A 16,565-nucleotide genomic window follows, 5' to 3' on the forward strand; every position below is an offset into this window, starting at 1 on the left:
GGCAGCGAGGGCCCAGGGCCGCGCACAGCCACCTGGAGGGCACACAGTCGGCAGCGAGGGCCCAGGGCCGCGCACAGCCACCTGGCCGGCACAGCTCACTTCGCTGTCAGAGCAGGCCTGGGCCTGAGGACCTCTTAGAAGCATCCTGGCTGAGCCGCGGAGTTCAGCCCACTTTCTGCTTCTGCTCACTGGTAACCCAAGTGATAAAAGAAACAGCAGCTCCAGCCAAGCGCTGGAGTTTCCTCTGTTTTGTGCTGAGTATTGTGCGTACGATATTGTGATATATAAAATTCCTCATTTAGCGACCAACTCGTTGACTGCCTAGTTGCACGAATGAGTCGGCTGTTACATGAGAACGTCTGCGGCCCACAGTCTTGTATTGCTCAGTGATATGCCACTGTGTGAACCACTAATCTGTCCACTTGTTGAGGGACACTCGGGTTGTGGCGTGGGGCGTAAAAAGTCCCATGCAAAGACCCTCTGGGGCCAACGAGGCTGCCACACTACTGTCCCCGGACGGCAGCCTTTCACATTTCTTGCCTCTGTGTTCTTGCTAATTCTTAGTATGCACAAACGGTTTCATTTTAGCCATCCTCACAGGTGCTTGGTGTGATCTGTGGACTTCATTTGCATTCCGCTAATGTCTAGGGAGGTCCCACATCTCTGTGTGCTTGTTTGCCACCTATACGACTTACCTGGAAATGACTCAACTCCTCTGCCCAGCTTTTATTGGGTTGTATAACTCCTTATCACTGAGTTTTGAGAGCTCTATATAGTCTAGATATGTCACTTACCAAAGATACGACTTGTAAATATCTTTTTTTTTGCAGTACCAGGGATTGAACTTGGGACCCTGCGCTTGCCAGGCAAGTGCTTATTCTACTCAGCTATCTCCCAGCCCAACCTGTAAATATCTTTTCCCAACATTTTGTTTGGTTGGTTTTGGGTGGGTGTGTGTGTGTGTGTGTATGTGTGTGTGTGTGTGACTTTCACATTTATTAAAGGTAGGAAAAAAACTGAAGGGTAAGGGGAAAATTACTCTGAGCCAAGAAAAAAAAATAAATAAAAATACGCCCTCCCTCAGAGTGGGGTGGGCCGTCACTCAGGGTCAGGGCAGCTTGTCAGTCTTCACACAGCGTAAAAAGCATCAGTTTTTAACTCTGAGGTCAAAGTTACCAACTTGGCCTTTAGAATCATCCTGGTGGTGACGGTTCCAAAAAACTCTCCACCTAATTCCAGGTCAGGAACATTTTCTCCTGCACTCTTCTAGTGTTTGTAGTGTTAAGCCTTACGTGTAGGTCTGTGATCCACTTCATTTTATTTTTCTATTTAATAAAGATCTTTTACTGTCTCATTAAAATATCATATCACAGATTGGCTTTCTGATCCAGAAGCTTGTCTCTGTGGCTGGATTAACTCTTGGAGCTTACCCACCTGGCTGCTGAACGGTTCCCCTTCCAGAAACAGATACCATCCACTTTTTCTCATATCCTTGTTTTTGACTGCTGTGGCATGCTGAATCAAAGCAGCTGGATTTGAAAAAAGCTCACTGTCACTTCCTTCAAGGATTAGCTCATCTTTCTGGGCTTGAGATACTGAGCAAGCAACACCCGCCCTCATATGAACTCAGCGAATGTATTCTTCACCCAAGAAATTCCAGATTTTAACAAGAGACCCATTACGATGTTGAGGGGCAAGTAAGCACACACAGACTTCATTTGTAACGGAAGCCCAGCGTGACCCCTTGGTCGTGTTCTGTACATGACTACAGACCGTGCGGATGGTCGGCAGCTCCTTTCTGTTTCCCCACCATCTGCCAACCCCAAGACTCTTCTTTTTCTTCCCAAGGAGGCCGAGTTCCACACTGATGTGCCTGAAGTCCCTCCATAGGGTTCCTCTGGGGCCCTTCACAATAACTCTCCGCCCTTTCAGAGCGATGTCCACATTTTCTGGAATGTCCCAGTCTGATTGCTAAGAATGGTCTTGTTCTTGCAAGAGATGCGGCAAAGAGAGAATGTCTCCTGTGATCCACTTTAAAGATTGTACATGGGCGAAGGCTGACTCCAGGCTCACTGTTCTGTTTACAGAAGAGACTGTTTCCACAGAACTGCCCCTGCCCTCCAGTGTAGATCTATTTGTAGACTTTCTATTTCATTCCGTTAATCTGTATGTCTACCTTTTTACCACTGTCACATGGTTATGCTACAGTAGCTTCATAACTCTTTTTTTTTCCTTTGGTGGAACCAGGGATTGAACTCAGGTGCTTGTGCTTGCCAGGGAAGCGCTTATTCCACTGAGCCATCTCCCCGGCCCTGCTTCATAAGTCTTGAAGTCAGGCAATGTCAGTTCTCCAAGTTTAGTCATCTTTTTGAAAATAGTTTTGGCTTTTCTAGGTCATTTCCATTTCCATATAAACTTCAGAATCAACTTGTTATTCCTGTAAAAAGCTCCTAGGAGTTGTTGGAATTGATTCGAATCTCTAGCTCAATCTCCAGAGCACGGCTACCTTGACAACACTGAGCTACATCTGAGCAGGACCTGCCTCCCCGTTCACTTACACCCCTGCGACTGCTCTCAGGAAGAGACGTCTTGTCGTCTTCCCTGTGCAGGCCCCACATATCTCTGCTGGATTTATTCCTAAGAATTCCTATTGTTGATGTTAATATGAATAGTGCCATTTTAAAATTCAATTGATTACTCACTGCTAATACATAAAAAAAATTGACATTAGCCTTTGATCTCATACTCTGAAATGTGCCTAAATTTATCTATTAGCTTCCGCAGGCTTTATTTTTTGCAGACGACATCAGGCTTTCTACACAGATGGCCATGCTGTCTGTGAGTAGACAGTTTTCCATCTTCCTTTCCAATCCAAATGTTTTTTCCTGCCTAAGTGCAGAGACTGGAACCACACATCTGCAGTGCTAACGTTGAACAGCAATGGTGAGTAGGGACATTCTCGTCTCTCCTGACACTAGCAGCTAAGTGTTCAGGATCCCACCGCTTCGGGCTCCCTCGGTACGCCTTGTGGGTCCTTCTTTCCCCACTCTGTAGAAGCTATCCATCAGGAGCAGACCCCATCGTTTGCTCTGGTCGGTTCTGTGCAGATTGTCGACCTGTGCACCTGCTCCACGCCCCAGAGTCTGTGTGTCCCACCATATCCTGGTCCTCACAATCCCTTTAGTTTCCTAGGAGAAACTTCGGCTACATCACAGCAAGGTGGACACTAGATTTTGTCACCAACACTTTCTGTGATATTAAAGTGATTTTCTTTTCTTAAGTTTGTTAATATGATGAATTATGTTGGCTTTTAAATACTAAACCAATCCTGCATTCTTGGATAAACCCCACTTGGTCATGCTGTATCAGTCTTTTTATATGTTTTGGGAGTTGTATTTGCCAAAATGGTATTGAGAATTTCAGCATCTAAACTTCACAAGGAATCATAGTTACATTTCCTGCTCTTACAACAGCTTTTGGCTTCAGAGCAACACAAGCCTCCCGAAATGTGCTAAGAGGCAGGCGTGTCTCGTCAGTGTCCGGGGAAGCCGGCAGGACAGGGCAGACGTGCCTCACCTGAAATGCTTAGAACCAGAAATATTTTCAGTTTTGTATTTTTTTCAATTTCACAATATCTGCATATACATAATGAGATTTCCTAGGGATAAGAGCCAAGTGTAAACAGGTAATTTCTTTATGTTTTCATACACACCTCTTACCAAGAGCATAAATGTAATTCTGTATGGTATTTTAAATACTTTCGTATACAAGAGATCCATGTGAAAAAAATAAAAAATAAATAAAAGATTCATGGTGTGAAATTCTCTACACGTGGTACATGCTGGTGCTCACAAAGATTCAGATTCTGGAGATTAACAATGCTCAACCCTCAGGGCCGGCAAGGTAGCTCAGAGAACTAAGCGCCTGCTGAGGCAAGCACAGGGACCAGGGTTCGATCCCCCGCACCACATACCGCACTGGCCCCGCCCCCAGGTGCCCTGAGCTGGCCAATGACTCCAGGCGTGGTGGCGCACACCTGTAATCTCAGTGCTGGAGAGGCTGAAAATGGGAGGATCACTGTAAGTCTGAGCTGCACAGTGAGACCCTGTACTAAGTACATAAAAAAAAAAAGCTTAACTTTTATTCCCTCCTTAAACAGTTGGTAGACACCATAAGGACCTAGAAGCGGGACTGTTCGCAGGCCTGGGCATTATTCTCTGTAATCCTCTCAGCTGTGTGTGCCCCCTCACCTCCCACCGCCGGCCTCTGTAACTCCCCCGCTGAGCCTGCAGAAGAGACTATGGAAACCTCTGCCAAGGTCTCTCTGCACAGTCTCTCCCCCATTAAGCACAGGCACGCCTCCCTGCGCAGGCTCCAGCTGCCTCAGTGCCCCTGAACTCTCATGTCTGCCGCTCCAGCAGTCAGCCCCGCTCTGCCGGGAGCCCCAGGTCATGGACTGAAAACTCCTGCCATGCAAGAGTAGGGCCAACTGCAGCGCTCGCTGTCACTGACGCCTACTGCAGAAGAAAAGACTTGGTCTTGTCGTGGTTCCAGGCACAGAACTCTCACAGCACTCAGAGAGGACCCAGGCGCTCCCCCACCTCCCAAGCTCGCCCTACTGGCTATTCCTGAGTTGCAGCCTTTATAATAAACTAATAAAGATAAGGAAAGTAGCTTCCTGGGCTCAGCACATTATCAAAGACAAGGAGGGAGGCAAGGAAGGCGGTCGTAGCAGCTCCTGACCTGCAGCCAGCCAGCCCGCAGCACACAGCACAGGCAGCCAGGGACCTGTGCCTGGCTTCCAAAGCTGGGCGGTCTATGCACTGAGTCCCTCCAGGTTACAGGATCTGATGTCAACTCCAGGTCAACAGGATGAGAATGAAAATGAGTTGTTGGGCACCCAGTTAATATTCATAGCCTGGGAAAGTGTACTGGAAAAAGTATCAGCTATTTAGTGTTAGAAGTGGGGGGGGAAATCTCATTGCATGTTTCTCAAGAGATCACTCTTGGGCAGGGAATGCAGCCCACGAGGAGGGCACTTGTCAGCACGCACAAGGCTCTGGCTTCCATCCCCAGGTCCCCAGCACCAAGGGGAAAGAGAGATCACTATCCGCCCCCTGAGGAACGTCCAGTATTTCATATATTTTGTCCATTTCTGGATGATTTCAAGCAGCAAAGCATATTGGTCCGTGATACTCCAACTTAACCAAATGGAATTCTGCACACCTGAGTCACCCTCAACACTACTACACAGCTATTTAAGTTTCCTGTGACTTCCACCAGCGAGAGACTTCTAGTGGAGCCATGCGACACCTTGTCTGAATGACTCACAAAACCCTAGGTAAAGCAAACACTGACCTTGATGTCACCAGTCCCCCACACGAAGCCTGGCTCACACAAGACACTCAGGAAGCTCTGGTGAATGAACTCCTACGCACGCAGCTACAACCCTCGTTCAAAGCCTCAGAGCCCCCAAGAGGACAGGTCCCCGAGGCCTCTCTGAAAGACCAGCTCAAAACCCTGCATCGAGACTTCAGAACAAACCTAAGTCCTTCACTAGCCAGGAGACGCTGGGGAACTTGTTAACCCCTAAGGACAGCTGAAAAGAGCCCCAACAGAAGTGCAGCATAACAAGTGCTTTGATCAGGGACAAACAGGGAACGAGCAATTAGGATGGCTTGTGGTTTCACTTACTCCTCTGTCTCAGAGTTCTCTTAGAAGCAAAGTATTTTCCAGTTGGTGTAGGGACTTTCCTGGGCAGCTCTTCAATGCACAGATGAGTAACACCAGGGCTTGGGAGTACTGACTTCTTCTCAGGCCATGCCTTTCCGCTTGCTTGAACATTAGGGAACACACTTTCTGTTTTATTCTGTTTGGTCTGGTTTTGAGATGAGGTCTCATCATGTTGCCTAGGCTGGTCTCAAAATGTGTGAACTCAGCCTTCTGTCTCAGCGCCTGCGCACGGGATGGCAGGTGTGAACCACTGGGCCCCGCACGTGCTTTCTATGGTTTGGGGTTTTTTTGGTTTTTTTTGTTTTGTTTTGTTTTGTTTTTTAATGACAGACAGGAAAAAACTGACTGCATTTATATCCTGTTCACTCTAACCATAACCATATCTGGATTTGAAAAAAAACAAAACACCAAGTGTAGAAAGGGAAGTCCTGTCTTATCCCTGGTTTCACTTTCTGCTGCTCATCCTGAGTGGACCAGTCAGGGTTAGTACAGAAAAGTAAGGTATGGGACAGCAGGAGCGCACTCACGCAGCTGTTAGTACAGAACGGGGCAGCCATCGCGCCGCGGTGTTACTGGTTACTGTTGGCAATCTCTGTGAGACTCTATTGCAGTGAGTACGCCTAACTGGGAAGAAGACGGTGTATCTAGCGCTTTTACCATGCAGTTTTGGGCATCCCTCGGGGACCTGGAAATTTATCCCCTGAGCATAAGGGGCGACTACTGTAAACCAATTCCTAGATCTGCTGTACAGGACTTTCCTAAGTTAGCTCAGACCAACTTTAAAGGTCAAGTAAAGACAAAAACACTTTCGTTCTGAGTACTAAGATAGCATGTAGCTCCCTGCACCAACTGTGAGACTTCCCCAGCAACATCACTACCTACATTTAAGGCTTACAAAAAGAAACTAAAAGGACGAAGAACCAGTCACCAGGCTGAGCATTCTCAGGCCCACCTCTGAAGGACGCTGAGTGGAGGCTTCCAGTTCACTCTTCCCCCCTTTTCTTAACCTCCCCCGGTCCGGGGGTCAAAATCAGGACTTGTGCTTGCCAGGCAGGCTTAAAGTTCTGATGGGCGTTTTAAAGAACAAGAAAAGGAAGGCTGGCAGACAGCACACTTCCTTCCAGTGAAGAAGCCCTTCCCCAAAGCCCCACCTCTACGCAGTTCCCGCCGCAGGTACCGCACAGACTTCACTAGAGCAGCTGCTGCAAGCACAGCACCCACACCGCTTCCGGCTCCCAGTGCGGGCGCAGCGCGACACTCGGGCGCCTTCCTGCAGGACCTGAGAGCCTGCACACCCAGAGGACTGTCTCCTCTACACTGCACACTCCGCCTAGGCCTTCCACAGCGTCTGCAGCGGCCACTCACGCCCCTGCTACGGGACCCTCCAAGCGTACGACGTGTGCCTGTGCGTACGCTCCTAGAACTCCACCACAGGCTCCGTGGACCAGTGCTCCGCAGAACACAGCGTGGGCCACCCACCTCCTTTTGTTCCTCTGTCTTTCGCGTGTCTTGAAAGAACATGTATTTCTCTATTCACTGTCTGTCCTTACTGCATTCGCCCCTCAGCTCTGGGGATCTGGGCTCTGCCTCCAGCGCACTGCACGAACAGCAGTACCTAACTGTGGCCGTCTCCCGCGTCCATTCACCTGGCTCCCAAACCCCACACCCTCTCCTCACCCTTCTTGGCTCAGTTCACCTCTATATTATTTTTTTTTTCCTACTTTTCTCTTGAAAACTAAAAACACACAGACACACAAAAATACAAAAAAAAAAAAAAAGCAAATGTTTATATTCCCATGAATCAGAAGTGACAATGCTAGTTAGTAATGTCACGTTTGTGTTAAGACTTCATTGAAGGGCTGGGGAGATAGCTCAGTGGCATCACTGCCTGCCTGACAAGAGCAAGGTCCCTAGTTTGATCCCTGATACTGGGAAAAAAAAAAAAAAAAAAAAAAAAAAAAAAAAAAAAGACTTCATTTGATAAAAGCAAAACAGGATAAAGATGAAGACCCTGCAATTTCCACAGGGCACCCACTCACACTCTTTCTCCCGCCCTTGGCAAGCACCTACCAGGCCTTGCACCCCTGTCGGCTCACCCCTTTCCCTTGCAGATGTATCCCGAAGCAACTAAATCACTTCACAGAATGACATCACACAATAACCTGCCAACCTCCCTCCATTTGGCAAGACTGACGCAGATGCATGGAGGGCCTGCTGGGCTGACTCTGCTTGCAGCACTGGCCGCGCCGAGCGTCCTGTACATGCCGCGTCTGCTAATTCTCTGAACCGCAGTACACGCTGTGTACAGGCACTGTCCCCACCAGAGACAAGGACAGCAGCTGGAGCGCAGGGCTGGGGCCTTTAGAATCCAAGTTCTCTCTACTGAGCCAGATGTCACACTGACTTGGGGAAAGACGAAGAGACTAGAAAGCTGGGAGGGCAGAAGCTCACGGTGAGGGCCAGCCGCTCAGGCCAGGATCCTGCTCGCCCTGTCTTAGGCTAGTTCCCCAGCCAAGCACCACCAGCGTGGAGAGCAGGGAAGTGGCACTCACGGTTGTGAACCTTGTAGCAGTGGCTCTGCAGGCGCTCCGCCTCGCGCTCCTCCAGCACCCCGTGGGTCATGAGCAGCTGCAGGAAGCGCCGGTGGACATCGGTCATGGCCCCCGTCCTTCTGGCGCCGGCCTGCATGTGTGCGGGAGCTGGGAGAAGGGAGAGACCCGGTCACGCGGGGCGCACAGGAGCGGCACCGTGGGCTTGGTGCACGTTCATGCTAACCAAGTCATCATGGTTTTTAGAACTGTTTCTTACAGTGACTACTACAAAGGAGGAAGGAACATGAGCCAGGGGCTGGGAATGCAGGTTGGGAAGCAAGGAAGAGTGGGGCTCTAGGCCCACAGCCTAGCTCCACCACTTATTAAAGGAGTGAGCTCGGGCCACCGAAGGCTCCACATGCTTTGCTCTGTCTGCAAAACAGGAACCATGGATTGGGGCCCAGGAGATGGCTCAGGAGAATAAGCACTTCCCTGGCAAGCGCGAGGGCCCAAGTTCGATCCCCGGTTCTGCCAAAAAAAAGGAACCATGACAGAAGCATCCTCCAAAGCACCCCTACAAGGATTAGACGAGCAAATGCGTGCAAGGGCCTGTCGTGCCAGGAAGCACACACAAGCATTGGCTGTTTTTACAGCTCAGTAATTCTGAGTCTGAACCCTGACTCAGCAATTTACCCGACACACGGCCTTGGAGAATTTAGCGGAGGCTGCGTTTTCTCCCTACAAAATTATAGAAACATCTACTGCTTAGAAAGCTGCTCGTAAACAGTAAATGTCAGCTTCCTTTTCCTCTCCCCAACCTCTAATAAATCAACTGTCACAAGAGGACTGTGGGCTATTTTGAAAATCTCCTGCTCTCTAATAAAATGGTATCTTTCCACAAACCACAAAGATCAGAGCTGATAAACGTACAGCACAAGCTCTGCTCGACACACCTGCTCCTGTCCTTCGAGGCAGGCAGCACAATGCAGGGCCGGGAGCAGCGGTCTGGCACCAGACAGGGCCCGTGTCTGCAACCCGCCTTGCAATTTAGTAATGCAGATTCCTGGGCCCCTCTCAGGGAGGTTCTGCCAACTGGGGCTGGGATTTAGAGGTCTGAACCTTCACGTCAGGCCACGCCACAGTCCAAGGAGCAACCTGCTGTTACCGCAGGCAGGCAGGCAGGCAGGCAGGCGGAGCATGGACCCATTTTCTAGGCTGTCTCTCAAGCTCATCTACTAACCAGGGATAATACACATCGCTCGTGAAGGCATAAAAGGAAGCTCGTCAAGAGCCTGGTGTACACAGAAGAGACACGAAAATGCTTGTTACTGTCTCGGACACAGGTTCAGGCTGACTCTGAACTTGCTGTGTAGCCCAGGTTGGCCTCGAACCTGCAGCAATCCTCCTGTCTCCTGCCTCAGCCTCCGGAGTGCTGGGATTACAGGCCTACGTCAACCAGGCCCTGCTACTGTTCTCTTCTGACAGCACCATGAACTGGCCCTCCAAGCTGGGAAGATGCACTACCCCATAACTAGTTCCTCTGATGGCCCACCAGACACCCTGGAGAACACCTCTCCAGCACCTGTACCCAGCAAGCCCTAACTTAGATTATACCCAGCCTCCTCTTCCACCATGCTCGACCCTGTTCCTGTGTCCCTCTTTGTCAATCATCAGGCTACAGAGATGCAGAAGCCGTACACCTGGGCAGAACGTGCTGGTCCTCTGTCCCTCAGCCTCGGCTCCAGCCAGCTGTCAGGTTTACTTCCTACCACCAGGGTCAGGTACCTTGACTCGCTGGTTCCACTTTTATGTCCTGAGTACGCGCGATTTGCCAGTGGATAGGGCGATACGACATGCCAGACTAAGCAAGTCAGACTCCTGCCCTAGAAGCCTTGCAAATGAAGCTCTGCGACCGAGGGGGTCTTAGAGCAGGAAGATGATGTTAGCTTAGGAGTGTTTTAAAAGATACTGTTGAGGGGCACTGTGGAGGGGCAGCGGAGGAGAAAAGAAATGGGCCTCGAAGAATCCACTAAGCTTTTCACTGTCAGATCCAGCCTAAGGGAACGAAGGTCTCCCTGAGGTTTTACCATGGAGACAAATGTTAAAAACCAGGGTAACAGTCGCTATGACCTGTTAAATTCCAAAGTGGATAACTGTACTTTTTTTTTTTTTTTTTTTTAAGACAAGGCTAGCCTGTAGTTCAGGGTGGCCTTGAGCTCACTACGGAGCCCAGACTGGCCTCAATCTCTTAGCAACTCTTCAGCCTCAGCTTCCAGAGTGCTGGGACTGCAGGCAAGCGCCACCATGCCCAACTCAGGGGACAAATTTAAAAACACCCTCTGAGGCCCATGGTAGAAAAGGCTAGCATATCAATGACTAAAAGCAACCAAATAGGCCAGAGCCAGGTGTGCTAGCACAGCTGTAACTCCAGCCCACACGCTAGGAGGCCGAGTCTTGAGGATTGCACATTCTAGGCCAGTCTGAATCTGAAGGGTGCAACAGACGCTGGGAAAAGGGAATGCACTTGAGGAAAGAGTACTGAGCTGAGGAGACGGGCAGGAGAGGGAGTGGGGGAAGGAGGTGCATCTGTGCACATGAGCAGGATGGTTTGGACAATTGTACTGTGCGTTCTGCTGGTCTATGGAAAGGAGCAAATAATAATTTGTTTTGTTTCCTTTTTTCCAATTGTTTGTACGTTTTTCTTCTTAATCTCTTACACATTTCTTTCTTCCAAGTTTACATGCATATATCTGGTAATGTGAATAACCAGCTGGAAGAAAACACTATGCACTACAGCAAATATTGTGAAATTCATATTACTTTGTTAAGTGAAATTCTGTATCACTTGTAATTTTTTGTTTTAGTTCTAATTTGTACTTTCTTTAAAAAATAAAAAATAATTTGAAATTTTAAAAAGACCAGTCTGTGTAATTCAGCAATTTAGTAAGACCCTGTCCCCAAATTAACAATAAATAAATAAATAAATCTTTGGGCAGAGATGTCAGTTCAGTGCCAAGGTCCTCATTTCAACCCCAGAAACCACAAAAACAAAACAGAGAACCAGTCAGCTGACTTCCAAAAGAGCAGCAATTAAGCCAACAAGTTACTTCCCAACAGAAACCACAGCACCCTGGGCCAGCAGGAAGCACTGCCAACTGCTGGGGCCGCCTGCCTCTCGATTGGGCCCTCCTTCAATCTTTAACTAAAGACTGGGATTGAAATAAAATACCCGAAGAAGCAAAACTGAAAGGCGAAATGGCCCGCAGTCCTCACCAAGGAAATTCCAGGGCAAGTACTTTATCATAAAAGGGGTGCAAGCTGCGAGTCTAAGAGCAAGACCAAAGGAAGAGCAAGGACGCTGCAAAGCGCGTGGCTAGATTCAAGCTTACTTGTGGCTAAATAAGGCAATAAAATGAGTGTCTGTGAGGCTTTTAGAATAAAATAATAGCACATACATTGACAGGCAACGCTAGAGTTAGTGTTCTAATACTTTTATGATGATTGTGCATAGAATAAAAAGTTTATGATTTTACACCTTCATAATTTATCAAGCATCCATTTTGTTTTGGTGCGGTTTTTGTGGTACTGGGAATTGAACCCAGGACCCTGCTTGCCAGGCAAGCACTTATTCTACTGAGCCATCTCCCCGGCCCCAAGCATCCATTTTAAAAAATAACAGAGTATATAATTTCCAAATTGTAACGTAATTGAAAAATAATCCTAAAGAAGGCAACAAATGAGGGGAAAAAGCAACAGAGAACAGCAGAACAATAAAAAAATAAACTAGAGCCAGGCTTGATGGTATACACCTATAATCCTGGTGCTTAGGAAGCTGAGGCAGGAAGATCTCCACAAGTGTGAGGCCTGGGCTACATAGGGACCTCAAAGCCAACCTGAACTACATAGCAGACCTTGTCTCAGAAAGAAAGAATGAAAGAAAGAAAAAGAGTGACAAAGAGAGACAGAATGAACTGGGTTTAACACCCAGCGCTGCGCACGCACACACACACACGCACACACACACAGCCAAAAGCATCTGAAAAAAAACAAGTAAATACGCATTAAGACTTCCTGAGAGAACATTTATAAATGAATACTTAGAATGAAAAAGACAAAACTAATTGCATGTGGCAAAGCATTTTTAAGACATCATTAACAATTTATAACAAGATGAAGTTTTAAGTATGTATAAAGTCATAGGAAACTCATTTGAAACTAATGGAAAAATTACTTGAAAACTTAAGTCATAGAGCCACTAAAAGCATTTGAGGAAAAAGCTATCTTTCTGCCAAGAAAACTTTGGGCCCCAATGAAACTTACCAGGAAGTCTTAACAAACAACCTGGAACTGAAGAGTCACACACATCATTCTAGGGCCAGGAAGTCAATCCCCCAACCCAGCTGGTAAGACTGGCATACACCTCGGGCACCAAACCGTAACATGGCCTTCAATAAAGGAAGAGTCACAGGCAGAATCACACGCAAGGCATCTCTGAGGAACAGAGCCACAGCAGCCCTAGGCAAAATGCTAAACCAAAGCCAGCAACACAGAAAGAATGAGATATCATCACTTAGTTTATTTCAGCAATGCTTTAACATCTAAAATTTAATCAATGCAAGTCTCCACACTTACAAAGAAAAAGGCATACGGTCATCTTAATAGATGTACAGAAGAACTTGATAAAATTCAAAATTTACTCAGAGTAGAAATGAGTATGGATTCAGGGGAGGCAGTGCTGAGGCCTGGGCCTAGGGTCCCATAATTGCTAAGCAAGTATTTACCACCGAGGTGCCCCACGGCCCAAAGGAAATCCTGTTATCTCTTAAATGAGATCCACAAAAAAAAAAAAAAAAAAAAAAAAAAAAAAAAAAAAAAAAAAAAAAAAAAAAGAAAGAAAAAAACTACAGCAAACTTAAAGATGAAATGTTGAAAACAATCACTTTTAAACTGCACATGACCAACACACTTCCAGTAAAAATTCCAGTATTTTGAAAGATATAAAAAGTACAAACCACAGAGAAATAACCTGAATATGGCAAAACTGACTTTTAAAATTAGGCAACTGTTCAACAAAAACACCAAAGAGGGGAGGGAAGGCAGAAAAGGGGAGGCTATACACTGGAGGATCTGAAATACATATAAGCTGCAAAATATTCATCTTCAGAATAAAGAACAGGATAGAAAGACAACAGTATGAGGGAAAAACAGACAACAGAGGGGAGGGGGGAGAGGGGGACAGGGGGACCGGGAGACTAAGACAGAAACAGAAACAGAGACTGAGACAGAGATTAATAAATGCACTTAAAAAGATGCCCAATCTCAATGTTACCAGGCAAATAAGTATTAAAGACCAATGAGGGCTGGAGAGATGGCTCAGTGGTCTAAAGCACCTACTTGGAACAAGCTTGGCAAAGCACAGGGACCGCAGTTCGATCCCCAGCACCACATGCCAGCCAGCCCGCCCCCTGGTGGGCTGAGCTGGCCACAGAGACACACAATAAATAAATGTAATAAATAAATAAATAATTTTTAAAAAGACCAATGAAACAGTATCAATTATTACTATACTCTTTAAATTTTTTAGAAAAAGGTAATAAAAGTGACAAGAACAAAATTTAAGATTTCTTGAAAGCATTCAGTAATATTCAATCATATGTCCCATCTTGCATAACTATGATAATCTGAGCAACAGATTTGAAGATAAAAATAAGTATCATTCATTGTTAATCAGCTATTCTCTTGATAATCTGTAATATACATATTGTTGTATGTTGCCCTGGTTCTGTATGTTTTTGTTTTTCTTGCTTTTCTTTTCATTCTTCCAAATAAAATTATAATAAAAAAGTAAAAAATTAAAAAAAAAAAAAGTGTTTTACCCACCACCAGACAGACAAAAATTTGAAAGAATGGCTGAAACCTTCCTTCAGTGCTGATGAGTAGAACAGGTGTAGGGGTGTGTGTGTGTGTGTGTGCAGGGGCTTGCACCGTTAGGTGAGTGTTCTACCACTAAGCTACATCTCCAGCCCAAATCCTCACAAGCGCTTCAGCTAACACTACCAGCACATACGTCCTCAGAACCCCATTATTAGGTTTATACCTTACAGACAACTGTCCACACGTGCCCCAGGAAACATGCTCAGACGCTTACAAAAGCCTGGCATGAGCACGATGCCCTGCCAACTGCAGAGCAGCTGTACAACCCCATTACGATCATGCCGTGGAATTCACAGCAGCAATGAAGATGGAGACTTCTAAACAACATGCCATACGCAAAAAGCAAGCCACACACGTGTACACTAGGTCCCTACTAGGTCAAATCCAAAACCATTATTCATTAGAGAAACATAAAGTAGTACAAAAACAAGGTACAAAATAGGGCAGTGCTTATCTTTGGGAAGGGGAAGAAAAGCATTCAATGGAAGCTTTTGGCAAATTAATAACCTGTTTGACAGTCTCCTTGTGTAGCCCAGGCTTTCCTCAAACGCACAGCGATCCACCTGCCTCAGCCTCCCAAATGCTGGGATTACAGAGCACGCACTACCATCTCAACCAGCTAACAGCTTTCGTTCAAGTTTACATTTCTACCTGCTTTGGGTGGGCAGCAGGAGCCAGGCAACTGACCCCAGGTTCTCACACACGCTAAGCAAGCACTCTGGAGCTCAGCTAGCTGCCCAGCCCTTTTTGTGTATTCATATCTTGAGCTAGGGTCTCCCTAAATGGAATTAGGCCTCTGGGCCCCGTGCCAGCCCCACATGTGCATGGGCAGACTATACATCACAAACAAGGAGAAGGTGCGACCTTGTCACAGGGGACAGCAAACACAAAGGTCAATAAGAGGAAGTACAGCAGAGGACGAGGGTGGGGCTGGGGAGATAGCTCTGCGGCATTATTGCCTTCCTGGCAAGCACAAGGTGCTGAGTTCAATCCCCGGCACCAAAAGAAAAAGCAAGGAGGACAAAGGTGGAAGGCATGTAAAAGATACATATACAAATATACTTATTAAGCATATTATGTCAGCTGTCTCTATGAAGAAAGCCTGTGCAAGATCGATAACCCTTGCCATGTTCTACCTACTCAGATCATTTTAAAATAAAAATGCTTATGTAGTAAGTGAAGCTGTCAGGGCCGAGCCGGGGCAACTGACACTGGGCGTGGTGGCGCGCCTATAATCCCAGCGCTTGGGAGGCTGAAAACAGGAGACTCACAAGGAGTCCGATCTGGGTGGTGAGACCCGGTAGACTCTGTACTAAATACATTTTAAAAAAAAAGGCCGGGGAGATGGCTCAGTAGGATAAACGCTTGACTGGCAAACGCAAGGATCTGAGTTCAATCCCCGGTTCTGCAAAAAAAAAAAAAAAAACACTAAAAATAAAAAAAAAGTAACTCATCACTGGACATTACGCTAGACAACGCAGACGAAGCGCTAGCGCCTCGCCGCAGCCACATCTGTCCCTCACGTGAACCTCATCGCACAGATGAGGAAACTATGGCTAAGTGGACCCAGGTGACTGTTCGGGATGCAAAACGAGCGAACCCTAAAACTGCGACGTGGGTCTCAAATCGCACAAGTCCTGGAACCAGAACTTCCTGCTCCGACCCGGAATTCTGACCAGGGGGCTAGTTAGGGATATGCCTGGCTGTGAAGAACCACGCTCGGAGGGTCTTCGCTCAAGGGCCTGCTGCGGATGCGGGGAAGATCCGGAAAAGCGCGAGAAGACCCCAACAGCCGCGGCCGGGCTTCGCTGCGGGGACGCGACGCGCGCAGGACGCGGCGCCGGCGGGAGGGGCGTCGACCCAGGCTGCGCTTCCCGCCCCGGGGCGTCACCCCAGGCCTGTCCGCCCAAGCCCGCTCTCCGCCCGTGCCCTGCTCTTTCTGGACGCCCCTCTTCCTTCCCCGCCAGCCCCCCGCTCCCCCCGGGACTGTACCCACCACAGCACCCAAAGCTGCCCAGACTGTGCCCGCGGCGGCGGCCGGAAGGCGGGCTCAGGCTCGGGGCGGGGCCAACGCCGAGACGACGCTCCTATTGGTGGCGGCCAGCGGAATCCCCGCCCAGCGGGTGACGCACTTCCGGTTCGCCCGCCCCGCGTCGCGGCGATTTCCAGAGCCACGCGGTTTCCCGCGCGAACACAGCCGCCCTCACCACGGAGGTAACGCGGACTGAAAGCCAGGAGGCGCGGGCGTGGCGCCTGTGCCTGCCTCCGTGGGCCCAGATCCGCGGGCAGGAGGAAGTGCCGAGTCCGGGACCTCAGTTTCCTCCTCTGGGCGCTGACAGTGCGGCGTCGTGGTCCCAGGCGGAGGCT

At 48.1% G+C, this 16,565-nt stretch overlaps 1 protein-coding gene across 4 annotated transcripts in view; it reads right to left on the bottom strand.

Moving 5' to 3' along the window:
* The window catches only part of Nsmce1 (NSE1 homolog, SMC5-SMC6 complex component), a 32,252-nt gene extending 15,985 nt beyond the window's left edge, over positions 1-16,267 (bottom strand). For 2 of the 4 annotated variants that reach the window (XM_023716384.1, XM_023716281.1), the window contains exons 1-3: positions 16,195-16,267; positions 8,958-9,002; positions 8,286-8,432 (exon numbers count right to left, since the gene is read on the bottom strand). In XM_023716384.1, coding sequence (XP_023572152.1) covers positions 8,286-8,421 — 136 coding nt within the window. In that variant the 5' untranslated portion in view covers positions 8,422-8,432; positions 8,958-9,002; positions 16,195-16,267. Of the gene's footprint in view, positions 1-8,285; positions 8,433-8,957; positions 9,003-9,878; positions 9,898-16,194 lie in introns of those variants that run through there. The other 2 variants (XM_023716319.1, XM_004622900.3) reach the window with 2 other exon arrangements.
* Between the last annotated feature and the right edge of the window lie 298 nt (positions 16,268-16,565).

Source organism: Octodon degus, unplaced genomic scaffold (assembly GCF_000260255.1).
Source record: "Octodon degus isolate 3935 unplaced genomic scaffold, OctDeg1.0 scaffold00001, whole genome shotgun sequence".
Taxonomy (NCBI): domain Eukaryota; kingdom Metazoa; phylum Chordata; class Mammalia; order Rodentia; family Octodontidae; genus Octodon; species Octodon degus.